The 16,257-nt window shown below is 56.4% G+C and overlaps 6 protein-coding genes across 6 annotated transcripts; 2 read left to right on the forward strand and 4 right to left on the reverse strand.

The window, feature by feature from the left end:
- Window position 1: 1 nt before the first annotated feature.
- CCMA1212_004023 (uncharacterized protein) lies at window positions 2–695 on the forward strand (the record flags this gene model as incomplete). The annotated part of the gene is made up of 2 exons (XM_073701345.1): window positions 2–114; window positions 236–695. Coding segments are annotated over 2 exons (573 nt in total), but the record flags the coding sequence as incomplete, so codon positions are not given.
- Window positions 696–1,871: 1,176 nt separating this feature from the next.
- On the forward strand, window positions 1,872–3,753 carry CCMA1212_004024 (uncharacterized protein; the record flags this gene model as incomplete). Its single annotated transcript, XM_073701346.1, has 2 exons — window positions 1,872–3,508; window positions 3,582–3,753. 2 exons carry the CDS (start codon window positions 1,872–1,874, stop codon window positions 3,751–3,753), a joined length of 1,809 nt encoding a protein of 602 aa, XP_073560744.1.
- A 705-nt stretch (window positions 3,754–4,458) lies between these two features.
- CCMA1212_004025 (Protein IMPACT-like) lies at window positions 4,459–5,382 on the reverse strand (the record flags this gene model as incomplete). Its single annotated transcript, XM_073701347.1, has 1 exon — window positions 4,459–5,382. The coding sequence occupies one exon, from the start codon at window positions 5,380–5,382 to the stop codon at window positions 4,459–4,461; it is 924 nt and encodes a 307-aa protein (XP_073560610.1).
- A 449-nt stretch (window positions 5,383–5,831) lies between these two features.
- CCMA1212_004026 (uncharacterized protein) lies at window positions 5,832–8,656 on the reverse strand (the record flags this gene model as incomplete). Its single annotated transcript, XM_073701348.1, has 7 exons — window positions 5,832–5,888; window positions 5,966–7,539; window positions 7,622–7,706; window positions 7,767–7,815; window positions 7,874–7,895; window positions 7,955–8,087; window positions 8,165–8,656. The coding sequence occupies 7 exons, from the start codon at window positions 8,654–8,656 to the stop codon at window positions 5,832–5,834; spliced, it is 2,412 nt and encodes an 803-aa protein (XP_073560742.1).
- A 798-nt stretch (window positions 8,657–9,454) lies between these two features.
- On the reverse strand, window positions 9,455–11,690 carry CCMA1212_004027 (Sphingomyelin phosphodiesterase; the record flags this gene model as incomplete). The annotated part of the gene is made up of 5 exons (XM_073701349.1): window positions 9,455–10,620; window positions 10,703–10,911; window positions 10,985–11,289; window positions 11,347–11,433; window positions 11,496–11,690. 5 exons carry the CDS (start codon window positions 11,688–11,690, stop codon window positions 9,455–9,457), a joined length of 1,962 nt encoding a protein of 653 aa, XP_073560743.1.
- A 1,526-nt stretch (window positions 11,691–13,216) lies between these two features.
- CCMA1212_004028 (mRNA degradation protein pet127) lies at window positions 13,217–16,108 on the reverse strand (the record flags this gene model as incomplete). The annotated part of the gene is made up of 1 exon (XM_073701350.1): window positions 13,217–16,108. One exon carries the CDS (start codon window positions 16,106–16,108, stop codon window positions 13,217–13,219), a length of 2,892 nt encoding a protein of 963 aa, XP_073560736.1.
- Window positions 16,109–16,257: the final 149 nt, after the last annotated feature.

Below are 16,257 nucleotides of genomic sequence, written 5' to 3' on the forward strand. Positions count from 1 at the left end.
CTCTGATGCCTTGCGCACGAATGACGAATCAACGGATAGGACGATCGGGGTAGTCGGTAGAAGACCCAGCCGCTACCTCAGCTCCCCATCTGGCGAGGCTGGATCGGCAAGGCTGTAAGACAAGTTCATCGGCTCGTAAACATAGCAGATGCCCCGATCCAGAGAGAGAAGATGCCCGTGATCATGATCTGCATCTGGATGAACAGCGATAAACGGCGCTTGTGGCAGCGCGATGGGACACCGGCTGCCGAGCGAGCGAGAGGGTGTGCGCGATCTCCACCCACATGGAAGAGACAGGCCAGAGGCGTGACAAGGATCTCGAGGCACGCGACGCGAGATTCACGGGAAGTCACATGAACGGCCTGCACGTGAGACGGGCTGCAGCCCTCCGAAGCTCCGGGGAGACGAAGCTGGTGGAGAAGGCAGAAAGCTTGTTCGAGGCGCGGGACCAGCGAAAAAGATACGAGTCACAAAGCCGAGCAAAAGGCGGGCATGATCGTGTCAATCTCGAAGGTTATTGCAGGACATGCAGGGAAATGCATGCGAAACACGGCAGCGCCGCCTGTCCAGGCTGGCGAGATATTGCGCGGAGATTTGAGGCTGTTCCATGGGCAAGCACAGCACAAATTGCCTGTTATGCGGCCATCGAGCGGCGAGCAGGTTTCTCGTACTTGTACCTCGCGTGGAACAGCTAACGGTACGTCATCGCTGGTACTGCTACTCCGACGTGCTGCCGGCGACATGGCCATCCATCAGCTGTTGTCGACAGCCGGCAAGGCCAAAGTATTACAGGGCCGAGCCAACCACTAAACGTTGAAGCTTAGCGGGCATGATGGTGAGCTTACCCGCTAACGCCCAGTGGCACAAGCGCCACAACCACCACGGCTGTGCCCCCCCACCCGCCAGCCCCTGAGAGCAACCACCTCCGTCGGTCGATCCACTGCAGACGCAGCACTTTGGGCGGGTTTGGCGGCTTCGGGTTCCAGCGTGCAAGTCAGTTGACGCCTCCGCAAGGGAGCCCAAATGTCTGGCTTTGGGCGAGTACAAGTACGACTATGTATGCATCCGAGCGGCTATATGGAACTCGAGGATGGAAATCCAGTGACAAGAACGACTTCTGAATCAATCTACAGCATCTTCCGTGAATACATACCACGACTTGTGCCGCCGTGATACCCTTGGATTCAACGTGCAGACACGGTATCACAGACGCATCTCCGACTAGGCTCAGCTCTCACTCTCAACAGGGCCGCGACACTGCGGTTCCGCTTCTTGCCAACGAATCTCGCCTCTGCTCTTGTTGACTGGACTCCCCCTCTTGGGCGAGGAGGGGAGAAGCGGATCTCGCGAGCAGCGTCATCAGCAAGGGAACGAGAAACCCCCTCACCTCTCAGTGCTCTCTCGGGCCTCCAAAGCGCCGCCAGCCCGCCAGCGAATCCATCACCTGTTCGCCCTTTCGTCGACCTGCATCTGTGTTTACACACAAGATCCATCCCGCGCCTCTGTTTCCTCCTTTATCCTCGTACATACAAATATCGCCCACCGCCACATTTGCTGGGACCCGACTGGAGCCACCGAGCACGCCAGCCTAGCTCCAGACAGCACCAGCACCGCCGTCTGTTGACAAAAAGGCTCCCCGTCGACGAACCCCCCTGTCGCGTCCCCGGGCTTCTTCTGGGTAAGGCGACCCCGGCTGCTCTGTGGCCGTCCAATCGACGGGCCTGTGCTGAAACGAAACGGCACCCACCAAGCCCAGTCCTCGCATCTGCCCCCAAGGACTGGACGAGGCCTGGCCCAGGGCTCCGCAGCCGGTGCTATTATGAGAGCGGGAGCGTCCGATTTTCCTTCTCCTTATCAGCATCGGCTGTCCCATGAGCGGCCTGCATTTTGGAATCTGCATCGTCGACCGCAGCGCTCGCCCTCTCCTCGATGAATACCAGCTGCTAAGCCAGGACCACCACAGAGCGCTCCTTGTCCGAGTAGCGGTCGTCTTCGTTCACTATCGGCGCCTCAGGGCCCCAGCCACTCATTTCGACACCCGCCGTCCCATTGATGGCAGCCGCTCCCTCCCTCCTCTCCAAGTAGTCGTCCTGTCCTTACGAGCCCGCGTCAACCTGCCGACGTATCTTGTCATGGCCTCGCAGCAGCAGCACGAGATCCGCCTTCGCTCGTCTGCGGCCGGCAGCCCTGCGGCCGAGTCCAGCGCCGCTGCACGCGCCAGGACCGCCACCTTCGCTTCCTCCTCCTCCTCCTCCTCCTCCTCCCCTGGCATCTCACGATCGCACAGTGCGTCTAGTACCAGCACCTCGTCCGCCCTTGACGACTCGGCACACGCAATGCCTCCACCGCCTCTTCCCCGGAGCGACTCCTTCACGCGAGGCCGCTCCCGCGCCTCCCCCTCCGTCTCCCGCCACAAGAACCGCCTCTCGCTTACGCTCCCGGTTGCCCTGCCGCTGGGTGATGGCCCGAGGCTGGCCGACTCGCCGGCCATCATGACGGCGTCCGCCATTACCGCTTCGTCGGTCCCTCAAACGCCATTGGAGACTCCTGGCAGCATCGCAACCTCTCCTTCAAATGCAAACGAATTTATCATAGCAATTGCGGCTCAGGAGCGGCGAGTCCTGGAACTGAAAGAAGAGCTCGCACAGGCCGAGACGGAATTGGCACGGCTGAAGAAGCAATGGGCATCCGAGGAGGTCTACCGCAAGCGGAGCGACAGCTACAGGAGCGATCCCTTTGGCAACCCACAGGCTGGCATTGACGACGATGCATTGGTAGCGTCACGACGCAGCGTCGAATTGGATCGTCGGAAGCACATTCTCCAGGGCCAGACCACTCCGGCACAGGCCCGTCGCAAGGTTATCCGTGGCGGACATGCCCGCACTCTCTCCCTGCTCTCTCCCGTTCGGACGGAGAGCGTCTTCTCCCTTAACGAAGCCACACAAGCAGATCCGATTACTCTCCCGTCCGTGGAACAGAGAGTGGCCCAGCTCACCGACCCGACCCTAGCGAAGCGTTCCTCCTGGCAGCCGCGGTCACAGCAGAGCGTCGCGTCCGCTGTGGGCGTCCCCTCCATCGTCGAAGACTTTAAGCTAGGATTCCGCGCCTTCGTGGAGGACATTCGCCAGATCACCGTGGGAGACGAACCGGTCACCGGCCAGTCGCAGAGAACAATGTCGACCGCCATCGCCAATGCTCGTGAGCAGGATACGAGTAAGCCGAACCATGCCACCACCCACACTAGGACCAGCAGTAATGAAGGTTCCAGTACGGCCGCGTCGACCACATCCCAAGCTAACAGAACCCCCGAGCTGAAGCCAAAGACTGGGACTGGGAGAGGGAAAAATTACTCCTGGACACCGCTTGGTTTCGACTCTGTTGACGACACTGACTGGCTCAACTGGGATTCGCCCGTCTCCACCAAGTCTGCCCGCTGGAGTGGTTCTACCGTTAATAGCAGTGGCATTGATGACATTCCCGAGAAGGAGGACGAGGAGGATGCCAAACCGTAAGGATGCCGATGCTCTCATGGAACTTGTGCGGAAACGGATTGGCTAACGTTCAATTTTGCCATCGTCTAGGGCGAGGAAAGCCGATGCATCTATTCTTTCTCCGGCGCTTGAAGATTTACTTCCTAGCATGGTTCATCATCTATCCCCGAGGAACCTCAAAAGGACGGCCACCAACCTGATGGACGAGTGGGAAAAGTCGCTGGTGGCTCCCGAGTCCCGGAACAAGGAGACGACCGCCTAGAGCAGGCTCATAACGCGGCTCCGTTTTCGTTCCCTTCAATTCTACCATATAAGTCTTGCACCAAGCATGTGCACGCGTCCCGGTAGGGGCACACGATATACAACAACGAAGATGCTCGCTTCTTCACATAACAATAGCACGGCGATGAGCGGCCACATACGAAAATTCGGCACATCACACGGCCATAGCTTGCGACGATTTGGATGAGGAAAAGAAAGACATCAAAAAGATGGTACCGCAAGTTGTTATAGAGATTGTCTGAGAAGCATGCCTGTTTTGTCCTTTGATGTTTTTATCCTGCTTTTCGCTTTTTACTTTTCTTCACCAAAGCTGGCACATCTGGTCTGTTCTAGATGAGGTTGTCGGGATAACGACGGGAATGACCCATGACGCATTATGAGAGAGAGAGAACAACTCGCAGATACACAAGAATGAAAAGGAGGTCAACTTACACAGGTGCTTACATTATTCTCTACGTGATACTTGCTTCACAGGACAATCAAGTTGTAGAGCAGAAGCATCAATCGAGACGTGCTGTGTAAGACCATTACCTCCAGTTCCGTTGTCAGTGAGAGAAAAGCGATATTTTCACTATCCAATACCGCTATATCAAATGATTATCGCCAAAGCTTGAAGCCGCCACCACTATTTACACAGGATATATCCCACATTCCTCCTCACCCTCAACCCCCCATCACCAAACCCTCACCTCCCCTTCTTCCCCTTCTCCTTATCCTTATCCTTCTTCTCACCCTCCCCAAACCCAGCCCTCACAAGCCCATCCCTCGCAACACCATTGATCAAAGCAAACCTCCTCGGCCCCAGCTTCACCCCGCCATACCACCTGCTCACCACGACCATCCCATCCCACACCTCCATCAGCTGCAGCAAATGCAACAGCCTCGACCCAGCAGCGTCCTCCCCATCGTCGTCGCAATCAGAATAACTCGTCGCCCCCGGCCCGCGGATCCTCCACGCGCTTATATTGTGCGTGGCGGCCCTGATCCGCCGATCAGACCAAACGAGGTGCTGCAGGAAGAGCTTCGCTTGCGCAGGCGAAGTCACGCGCGCCACGTGTGCGACAAAGGTCGATTTGTTCTCCACGACGACGTCCGAGACGGTCCAGGGGGGAGGTTCCATGGATGCGAAATCGGGCTGCTGCTCTGCGCTGCCGTTGAGCGTCGTTCTGCCGCCTCGACTCGCATTCACACCTTCTTCACCACCACCGTCGTCATCATCTTCATCATGCTGTTCCCGAAGTAAATCCTCCCTCTCCTTCTCCTCCTCAATCCTCCTCGCAAACTCCTCCACCGCATCAAACAAGCACACGCTCCCCGGCTGGAACACCGTCCCTAGAGCTTCCCGAAAGACTCCCAGGTCCCTCGCTCCGGCGCCCTTCTTGCCTCCCGAGCTGTGCTGCGTGCCCAGCACCGTCGGCGGCTCGGCGGGGTACGAAGGGGGGAATTGTAGCCTTAGTGACGAGGCTTCTTCGCCGGGCAGCTGGAGGATGTATGTCGTTGATGATGAGGACGGGGTTGCGCTCTCGTCTTGGTCCTCGCAAGGGGAGAGGCAGCCCTCGCCGTAGATGGAGTTGAGAGCTTCTACCTCATCGCGGAGGTCTTCGGACATTGTTTGAATTGTGCCTGGCTCAACAGGTTATGGGCCGATTGCTTCCCATTTGTTCTTGAAGCCGGCCGCTCTCATCAAGTATGAGAGATGGTGATATTCGTCAAATAAGCTGGTGGCTCTATGGATGATTTTCACACAGTACAGTTCGAATTCATCTCACGCCAGCCGCACTGTATGCGCAAAGACTTATACTGATCACATATCACCTGTGTTCAGACACCTCCATGGATTGAATCGGTGATAGATTGTTAAAGGATCAAAAGAGAAGCATAACGGTTAGCATGAAGCCATAGCAAGATTAGGCGACGCCTCACGTCTCCAGCCGCCTTCTACCCTCCTGCATGTCCGACTTGTATAACATTACTCCAGGGCCCAAGCTGCACCAAACATTTGTGCGCGCAACATCTACAAAACAATTGGGGAGAAAAAAAATACATCGAGGCTTCCTTTTACTCATCGGAAACCGATGCAAACTTGTCCAGCATCTCTTGTTGAATAGCCTCGTACTGTAGTGACACACACATGTTAGCTGGGGTATCAACGACGGACGACATTGCGGTTTATAGCAAGCATCAGTACGAACCTTCTTGACAATTACGTCCTCGCCCTCGGTGGGCACCTCAAACTTCAGCTGACGCAGCTTGGCCTGCAGATCGCTTGTTGACTCGCGGACCTTGGCCCAGCTCTGGCCCTGAGCAATGGCCTTCTGTGCCTCGTCGTAGAAGCCAATCATGAGCTTCATCATCCACTCCGTCTTCCAGAGCGGGCAGAACTGGTCGTAGTCGGAGTAGCCGTTCTGCTGCAGGAAATCTTCCTTGACGAGGACGGCGAGATCAAGCGTAATCTTGTCGTTGTCGGACAGAGCGCTCTTGCCGACCAGCTGCACGACTTGATCCAGCTCTTCCGAGTCGGAAATCAACTGCTTGACACGCTCGCGCAGCCTGGGGAAATCGGGGTTGTTCTGCTCGTACCACTTATCGAGGGCATTGGTGTACTTGCTGTACGAGACGCTAGTGTTGATGGAAGGGAAGTGCTTTCGCTGAGCGAGCTTCTTGTCCAGACCCCAGAAGACTTGGACAATGTTGAGGGTGGAGGTGGTGACGGGGTCGGAAAAGTCACCACCGGGAGGGCTGACGGCGCCGACGATGCTGACACTGCCGCTCCGTTCGGGCGATCCCAGAGTCTGAGCCCGGCCGGCTCGCTCGTAGAAGGAAGCGAGCTTGGCACCTAGGTAGGCGGGGAAACCCTGATCAGCAGGCATCTCTCCCAGACGACCAGAGATTTCACGCAGGGCCTCGGCCCATCGAGAAGACGAGTCAGCCATCATGGCGACGTTGAGACCCTGGTCACGGAAATACTCGGCCACCGTAATGCCGGTGTAGATGGAGGCTTCACGAGCAGCGACGGGCATGTTGGAGGTGTTGGCGATGAGGCAGGTTCGCTTCATGATGGGCTCCTTGCGGCCGTCGACGTCAATGGTGAGCTCGGGGAAATCCTTCAAGACTTCGGCCATTTCGTTGCCACGCTCGCCGCAGCCAACGTAGACGATGATGTCGCTGTTGGAGAACTTGGACACGGACTGACTAATGACAGTCTTGCCGCAGCCGAAAGCACCGGGGATGGCAACGGTACCACCCTGGACACTGGGGAAGAGAGCATCTAGAACTCGCTGGCCGACAACGAAGGGCTGGTCGGCGGTCAAACGCTCAGAGGTGGGACGAGGAACTCGGACGGGCCAGCTCTGCATCATGGGATACTCCGTCTTCTTGCCGTCGAACTCAACCTCGAGAATCTTGTCGACGACAGTGTATTCACCCTTGGGGGCAATTCTGGTGATGACACCTCGCGCTCGGGGAGAGAACAAGATCTTGTGGACGGCCAAGAAGGAGTTCTCAAACACGGTTCCCCAGACGTCGCCGCCGGAGATGTGGTCGCCAACCTTGAGCTGAGGGGTGAACTCCCACTTCTTTTCTCGATCGAGGGCCGGGACGGCAACGCCGCGAGGGATATAGATGGACTTGGCCATCTTGGAGATGCTTTCTAGGGGTCGCTGAATACCGTCGTAGATGCTGTTGAGCAGGCCGGGGCCCAGCTCGACGGACAAGGGCTTGCCCGTCCGCGCAACAGGATCGCCAACCTTGACACCGGCTAAGGGAGCTTGATCAGCATGCATTCTTAACATATTCGTATCGGCTTCGGTCCGTGTGGAGAATGAGCAAAAGAGGGTTTGTCGCCATACCGGTTTCCTCGTAGACCTGAATGGTGGCTTGGTCGCCATTGATTCGAATAACCTCACCGACGAGGTTGTCGTGACCAACTTTCACCTTTGGACTCAGTTAGCTCACCGGGGCGGCATCGCGTGGCTGAAGTAGGTTGCTCCTCACCAGCTCGTACATGGCAACGCCGATCATGTCTTCGGCGACAATGACGGGACTGCGGTCTGGTTAGCCAAGCAAGTCATTGCGATGCCGGGTCTGTCGAGGTAGCCAACCCTGAGATGGAGTAGATCTTGCCTGCGCAAGCTTGTCAGCAACTCTGCCTCTCTATTTCCCGCTCGGCATCGCATCCTTACCATAGTGAACGGCATCGCCATCTGACTGTGTCGTCTTCTGTGACGCCATACAAGTCAGCTTCATGAGTGATTGACGTAGCGGGGCATCAGCCTCGTCGTCTGCTCCCAGCTGGCCAACAGCTGCGGCTCGACTCTGCGTGACAGTGCCTAAGCCAGAGGCTGGTGACGCCGCTGGGAACCCGGCGGGCGAGGGGATCGAGGGGCACATACAGAAGGCATCGTGGGCGATTGAGGAGGAGAGGCGTCGTCGTCGTCGTGCTCTGTATCAGCAGAGGCAGGGGAAGAGTCGGGGGATGAGGGCGGAGGAGAGACAGATGCAGATGCAGGTGGAGAGTCGGACAGAGGAAGCTTGACGGCAGTTGGAGGCAACAGCAATGGGCTCGGGGGTGGAGGCGATGATGTAGCGCTGCCAGTCCCACCAGCCCGGGCGAGCCCGCTAACAACCCCAAAACTGGCCCCCGAGGCGGCGGTGCCTCCAGCGGACGCAGCGGTGCCGTTAGCAGCTGGAGGGCCTGTGGCAGCACCCGCAGGCTGCTGAAGGTCAGGGGACCGGGCGCTGTCGCCCTCGCCGTCGCCCTCGCTGTCACTGCCGTCACCGCTGTCGCTGCTGGCCTCGCCGTCGCTGGAGCCCTTGATGCTGCCCTCGCGAATCAGATCCAGCAGAGAAGGCCGCGCCTTGAGCCGTGGCCGCAGTCCCAGCATGCGGGCGTGATGCAGGCAAACATCCAAGGGAGTGGCCGACGACAGACGCGCGGCTGGTGTTGGGGGAAGCAGTTCCAACGAAGGAAGAAAGAGTGACGATTGCTGAGAGCTGGGACATGAATGGATGGAGAAAGATGGGAATGGCCTCGAATTTCTTGGAAGTTGGACGGATGAGCATGGTGAATTGACGTGCGGTACTGGTACATTTACGGCTGCCATGCAGCCGTGCGTTTCATTGGGGATTACGGATTGACCGGGTAGAGGTACCTCGTCATTAGCAGGACTCGGACCATGTAACATCGCAATAGAACTGAAGTAAACAGAGATGAAGCCACAATGGACGCGCATTTGCGCTCCGACTCTACTGATTTCATTACAAGGTGCTAGAGCAATGAAACCTGCATTTGCCTCTCATACAATCCAAAGGCTCTACTGGGCCTATTCCTTAGGGCAACTACATGCACAAGACGCAATCAGTCGGGACAGCTACTACCTACCTTCTGCTCATTCGCATCAGCGGCCTCCATTATTAGACTCCGGCTTCACAGTCTCTCATCCCGACTTCGCTGGGGCTCGGACAAGTTCTCGCTTTGACACTCCCACATGACCAGGTTCCAAGACTCGAACTCGACGACATGGGGCAATTGTTGCAAGAAGAAAAGAACGCAGTCATTGTACCGGCCGCTCGCCATGCTAGTCAAGAAGAAGCCCACCTCGTCCGACTACGGCAATTGGTCGTCGCCCATATGATGTACACTCAAAGTATAGACACATGACAGCACAGGCAATCCGTCCTCATCACCGGTTCGCTGCTCTGGCCTTCAACTCGTTATACTTGGCCTCCAAGTCGTCCAGCAGATCCTTCCTCACGGCCAACGAGCTGAGCATCTTCATCCCGGCCGACATGCCGCACTCGTGGTCATGCCCTCGGTGACCATCGCCATGACCGTGACCGTGGCCACGCAGCTCATCCGACCTCTTGCTGAGGTGAAGACCAGGCGAAACGACCACGCAGTTGTTCTCGCTGCGCGCTGCCCTCAGCTTGCAGAGCTCCTGCGTCTTGCAATCGCCAGTGCACGACTCGACGTTCCAGCCACGGCTCTTGAGCGAGATGTACTCGTCAAACATGCCCGAGCTCGACTCGAACAGGGCCGTCACGTTGTGCCAGAACGCGGGCGTCAGTTCGGCGCTGGGGTCGGTCACGGGAGGGCTCAGCTTGGACCCGTACGTCTCCTTGGCCGAGTAGAGCTTCTTCCACACGGGGCCAGTCGTCTGGAAGGCGGCGTCGTTCATGTCGGCAATGTACGTCGTGGTGTCGAGCACGGCAAACGTCTCCGGGTCGACGTCGTAGACGCGGAACGAGGGCATGCCCGAGGTGGGCGTCAGCGAAGGGCAGATGTACGACGCCATGACGGCGTGGGAAGCGTCTCGGCTGCTGTAGTCGGAGTAGCTGATCTCGAAGTGGTCGACGTGCGTGTGGCCGAAGAACATGGCGGCAATGGTCGACGAGTAGCGGTTCACGATCTGGTCGATGTAGTTTGAGCCGGCGTGGAAGGCGTCGCCCTCGCCAGGGGGCATGTGTCCGATGATGTAGACCCTCTCGCCGGCCTTCTCCGCGGCGTCGAGCTCGTTGACGAGCCACTGGATCTGGCCATCGGGGTCCTGCTCAACCTCCTCCTGGTATAGCCAAAAGTTCATGCGGTAGTAGAAGTTGGTGTTGAGGGAGATGATTCTCAGGTTGCCGCCGGGATACCTGGTCGAGTAGGCACCAACGCTCTGGATCTGGGATTCTGCCGCAACACCCACCCAGCGCGTCCACTCGTCAGACAGCGCATCGTACACCCACTGCGAGGAGTTGCTGATGGACCTGGGAGGAAAGGCGTTGGTGGGATTGGCCTCGTGGTTGCCGGCGGTACCGTAGACCAGACCGAGGTACTGGCTCATGTGCTCGTAGGCGTCAGAAACTGTACAGAGGTAAGGAAGAGGCCTGTTAGCCAACACACGCCACAGCCGCGATGCTTGTTCGAGGCAAAAAGAGGGACGAACTCTGTTTCTCATTGTAGGGCTGTGAGGTATTCCAGATGGCATGGTCAACAATGTCGCCCGTGAACAGGGCGAGGGCTGCATCTGGCACAGTCTCTTTGATGGCCTGATACATGCTCAATTCCAGTCCGAGGGGAGTGTCGCATTTGTGGTCTCCGTTGGGCCCAGCGGGCGTGGTCGAAGTACCAGGCTCGTCAGCATCGGTATAAGGTCTTTCCATGAAGCATCATCAGTTCAATCTCTCGAGTTCTTCACGTTGACTTCTGCTGTCCGGCGCCAACTCACCTGCAGCAGATGGGCTTGGTGCAGTTTGTGGTTGAGCCCGCCACATAGAGGGGATCAATGTGGATGTCTGAGTACTGGACAACCTTGAGAGGCTTCTTCCCACTCGGCGCAGGACGACCTGTTTGTGGCCTGGGCGAGGGAAAGGGGATCTTCCACTGAGGAACAGCGGGCTCGGCGCAGAGTCCGAGGAACGAGCCGCAGAACAGCTGCGACGTCGCGGAGCCGAGGTCCATGTTTCGAAGGGAGTTGGCAATGATGGGGCCCTCGAGCGCAACGGTGCCCTCACAAACATCGTCATCTTCGACCTGGAGACTTGTATCAGCCGAGGCCAGACTTCGGAGAGTGTAACTCTAGGCACTGACGTTTGCCAGCTTGCAGATAGCGGTGGCCACATCAACAAACGCTCCGTCTCCGAAGGCGGCAAGCCCCTTGAGGAGGACGAGAATGCCCTACAGCCATTGATGTTAGTGTCAAGCTATACGATATCGGAGAGCCCGAACGGTTTCCCAACCTGACAGGCGGTGCAAGTTGCTGCATTCTTGATCTGGTTCCAGATATCATCCGCCAAGCCCCTGGCCTCAAGGGCTCTCTCGAAGTGTTTGATATCTCGAGGAGAGAGGCTACCATTCTCGGAAGAGCCAGGAGAGGCCGCGGCCCGAACAACCGAGCTCAGAGCCAGCAGTCGGAGCGCCGAGCTGGGACGCATTGTCGAGGATCGATGCGAATCTCGCCCGAGAGCAAGGTGATGATGTTTAGGAACCAGGAACCTGCAACCAGAGTCTTCCCAGGAGTTGGGCCGAGGGGCCTCCATCATATATACAAGACGGCCCCTGTCCTGCCACTCCCAGAGACATGCAATGCCTACCTAGCTACATGCATCTACCTCAAGCACATGTCGGAATGTTAGTGCCTGCATATCCGTGTAGCGTTGCAACATGAACATGAAGACAGCCGGAGCAGAACCTCTCCGCTCGACTATACGAACACTAGAGTCTTGACAAGCCTCCAGCCCACACGGAACGCTCCCTGTTACCCTCGCCAAGGATGCTCCCCGGGACGGATGACCTGCCGGACTTTCGTCTCGCTCCATCCCCAATACCACGCTGGGCGGAATCCAAGACCGAGGCACAGACCAGTCAAGAGCCCCCAACGGCGTCCCCTCTGAGGCCGTCCAAAGAAGCAGGCCCGAAGATCAAAGGCCCAATCAGAGGCATCTCCCCTGCACATGCCGCAGGACGGACCAGCTCATTAGAGGACAATGGGTGTGCGGTCCGGCAGATCAGGAGGCGGGGAAGGCTGGCTGACGGCTGATTTGCTGGGAAGAAAGAAAAGCTCATGTGATTGATTTGATGACGAGATTCGATCCATGCGATGTATTGTCTGGTCCGGTTACATGCATGAGCATGCGCCAATCACATGCAGCATGAAGTGCCTGAAGAAGGCAATCTACATGTAAGTTGGGGACATGTATATACTAACTCCGAGCATTTACCTACAGATCAAAATGGTCAAACGCAGAGACATTCTTACCGTATTCGAGGGAATTATTTTGTGCATGCGCAAATGTCAAGTTTCTTTACGTAGATCATACACATCACATATCGTCCCAAAACCCGTCAAATGACTCTCGCCTCGAGGTTCAACAGCGCATCACCAGCCAAGGACGCAAGAATATTACTGCATGTACCGTCGACAGCTCATGTTCCAGCCAAGCCCTAGCCCCCTTGCCCGCAAAACCAAAGTTCCTACCAACTTTCTCCTCCTCTTTGAAAGCCTCGGCCAACCAACTGAGCAAGCCGCATCTTAGTACCTATTAGGTACCGAGGAGGATGCGTGAGGGGAACCGGCCGAGCAGGCATGGGTTTCTCTGCCATGTGAATGGCTCGGCTTGGCTGGGATTTGGAGCAACTTGTCCTTGGATTCCTTGGATGGAGATGGTTAAACTTGGCGCACGGCCTTTGCAATTCTGTTCTCGTAATCATAAGCTGCCTCTCTTTGTTATTGATGTCCTGCCATTCATCTCATACAACACCTCAGCCGCATTCTCATATAGTAGTACATACAAAGGTTGCCCACCTCTCAACCCGTTGATTCCCGCATGGTTACCCGAGAAGTATATCAATGCATCCCCTTGGTTCCAAATGCGATATTTGACCAGCCATACGAGGAAATCCAATGTAACATCCATATCTTACAAAAGCCACTGACATCGAAACAGTGATTGTACATCCATCATTTGTCTTCCTCGCCACCATCGTTGGCAGGCTTAAAGACATCCGGAGGAAGAGCTCGTAGCTCCCACGCAACATGCACCGGCTCGCCTGCTTCCTGCTGTGTTCGAAGTTCCCTGAACTGCTCTCCCTTCTTTGCCAATGCTGGCAGCTTCCCATGGAACATCTTGTACCAATCCCATCCTTCAGAAGACTGCGGTGCAAGGACCTTTCTCCGCCGCTGCTTGATCTTGGAGTAAATCTTCCGCGCCCTCCTATCCGGCAGCTCGGTAATGGTGTATTCCACAGACCAGTCAAATTCGTCCTCCTTGTTGATGTCCGTAGGCCGCTCGACGTATTCGCCATTCACTTGGTTGCGAATGGTGACGTACATGCCCAATAGCTCGCGGTTCTGTTGCCCGGGTTCTTCGGCACCGCCCTCGTCTTCATCCTCGTCGGCGAGCTCGTCCTCATTCAGCTCCTCGTCTGCAGCTGGTGTCTTTCCTCTTGTCTCGCTGGTTCTGGTGGCGGGTTGCTTAGACTCCACAGCCAGATCAGCAAACATGCGTTGAAACGTCTTCAAGTTGCGAGCCCTATTGTCAATTCCTTCAGTAGCCCTCAGGATCAAGTCCGCCAAAGACGCACTCTCCGTCTCCGACTCGTCTCCGGTAGCTCCATGCTCTGAAGCTTGCCTGTCATCCGCCGTCGGTTCTTCCTCCTCATAGAGATCGTCCCCTGCGTTACGCTTGGCGGCTCGCCTTGTAGTCTGGCCAGGCTCGTCTGACCTGTCCCGCAGTTCTTTGATCTTTGAGGAGTGTGCTGTGAGCGATGCCACCATAGCATCCAGAGACTGTTCGACTTCCAGTTCCGTTTTGTTGTTGAGAAGACCGCTCTGCTCGAGAGCCTCCTGGACAGCCTCTCGGACAGAGCCAATGCCCAAGGACTCGTCTTCCACTGTTTCTTCAACCTTTAACATCATGACATTCCAGGCAGCTTCGTTGTGCGAGTCTTTGTGGGATGACTCGTCAGAGAGCTGCTCTGCCTTTTCCTCGGGCTGCTCCGGCTCGACCTGCGCAACTCTGTCGGCGTCCTCGGCGTCATCTTCGTTTTCAGTCTCGCTGAGGGTAAGGAGTTCGCGCTCCAGTTCTTCGACCGATGATTTGCCAGCTTCTTGGGTGTTCGTCATTTCTTCCTCCGTCACCGGCTCCACGAAGAAGTATGTCAGAGGCACTTTGGTTGGCCGCGTCTCGACGTGCAGTCGCAGTGTCCGCCCTGGGTATCGCTTTGTTGCCCTGTCCATGAGCTCGTTCAAAAGTGCGACGCTTGCCTTGAATTCTTGATCACCCAGTCGACGATCGGATGTCCCATGGAGAGCCACATCCATCTCCTCCAAGCTGATGTACTGGAAGCCAAATATTCGCTGCGTGTTATGATATGCGACGAAGATGCCATCCATGCGGCCCATGCGCACCTGCAGAGAATACTTCAGAAACACCGTTCTGATCATGTCATAGTACTCTCGCTCGAACGATTCCCACTGGCCAAACCTCTTCCGAATTTCGTACCCAGCCCCCTTTTCATATCCCCGGACGTCCATCCTGACGGCAACGACTGCTCTCGTCTTCAGATCGAACATTCCGGAACCAGGTAGTCGAGGATCGTAGGCGTCCAGCTGTGACCGCATCATAAAGTCTCCCAGAGTCGTATAATGAAAAGAGTCCTGCGCATTCCTCTCTTCATCCGACAGTTCGTGGGATTTTGTTCGCCGATACTTTTCGAAGTCGTTTTTTGGCAAGGTCAAGAGCTTTTCCATCGACTTGCCCAGTAAGCTCAGAATATTCTCCGTGTCGTACTCTTTGTCGGAATCAAACGCGTAGGTGCCATCCTTGAAGTGTGCAAAAGCAGCGGCGGGGCCACGGCTCAAGGCAGTGAAGTTGTATGACTCAGGCTCTATTGACCGCGACAGGAAGGCGAAGTTAGGTCTCCTCCAGGCTGAGAGCAGGTAATGGAAATGGGACAGGACTGAAGTCATGCTGGATGTTGAGCCGCAGTACTTCATCCCATGCGAGGCGCTGAGCTGTCTCAGCTTGACGTCCTTGGACGAGGTGACATATCTCCTGAGAGCGTCAAAGTCAAACTCCTTCACGGGCATAATGGAAGCAAGGTAAGGGTCGAAGTTGTACACGCGGGACCGGGCATCCTGCATGTGATAGACTCCCGGGTTGAAGAGCACGCGATCCAGGTCATGGCAGAGCTGCGGCACCGGCATCAAGGAGTCTTCCTCAACCGGACATAATTGGAGATGCTGAGGTTTTATGGTCTTAACATCCAAACCTCGTTTGAACTTTGATCGTTTTCCCTTTCCAGGTCGTCCATCCGGAGACGGCTTCTCGGCAGGCGAGCGCGCTGGTGCCACTGGCCTCTCAGCGTCACGCTTCATCACATCCACCTCCTCCTCTTCAGTTTCGGCTTCGTCAGCATCTCTAGTTCTCCTTTTCAAAGCTGGCGATTGAAGGCGAGATTTTAGAGACGTCCATATCCCCGCAGATGGCGGTGCCCCTGCAGCAGGGAATTCTCCGGCATGCTTCTGCGCCTCTTCATTGCTGTGACCCGGAGCAAGTACTCCAGCTATTCCAAGTTTCCTAGATCCCGCAGAACTGGACGGCGTATCCTTTGACGACTTTTCTCTTATTGGCCTGAGGGGCTTCGCCTTTGCCTTTGCTTTTGCTTCCGCTTTTGCTTTTGCTTTCAGTTCCCGCCGACGCTTTGCGCGCTCCTTCTTCGGCAAGTCACCATCGAGCACCTGTGTTGCTGTGAAGTTCCTGAGTCCGATGCTGACGAGAGGCTGTTGGCGAATGGCCCACAGAGCAGCTGGATGAGCCAGCGGTCTGGCACGGAGAAAGGGTTGAAGCATCGCGGATTCTGTGGCAAAGAGATCTCACGAGAGCAGCATAGACGTGGCCTATTGGTTCGGATTCCGGGTGATGGACATTCTTGCAGTGAGTGACTCAAGCGTATAGAGTACCACCGGTGTTCAAGGAATGGAATTCACATGCTGCACGG

This window comes from Trichoderma ghanense (assembly GCF_004382785.1).
Source record: "Trichoderma ghanense strain CCMA-1212 chromosome Unknown scaffold_3, whole genome shotgun sequence".
Taxonomy (NCBI): Eukaryota; Fungi; Ascomycota; class Sordariomycetes; order Hypocreales; family Hypocreaceae; genus Trichoderma; species Trichoderma ghanense.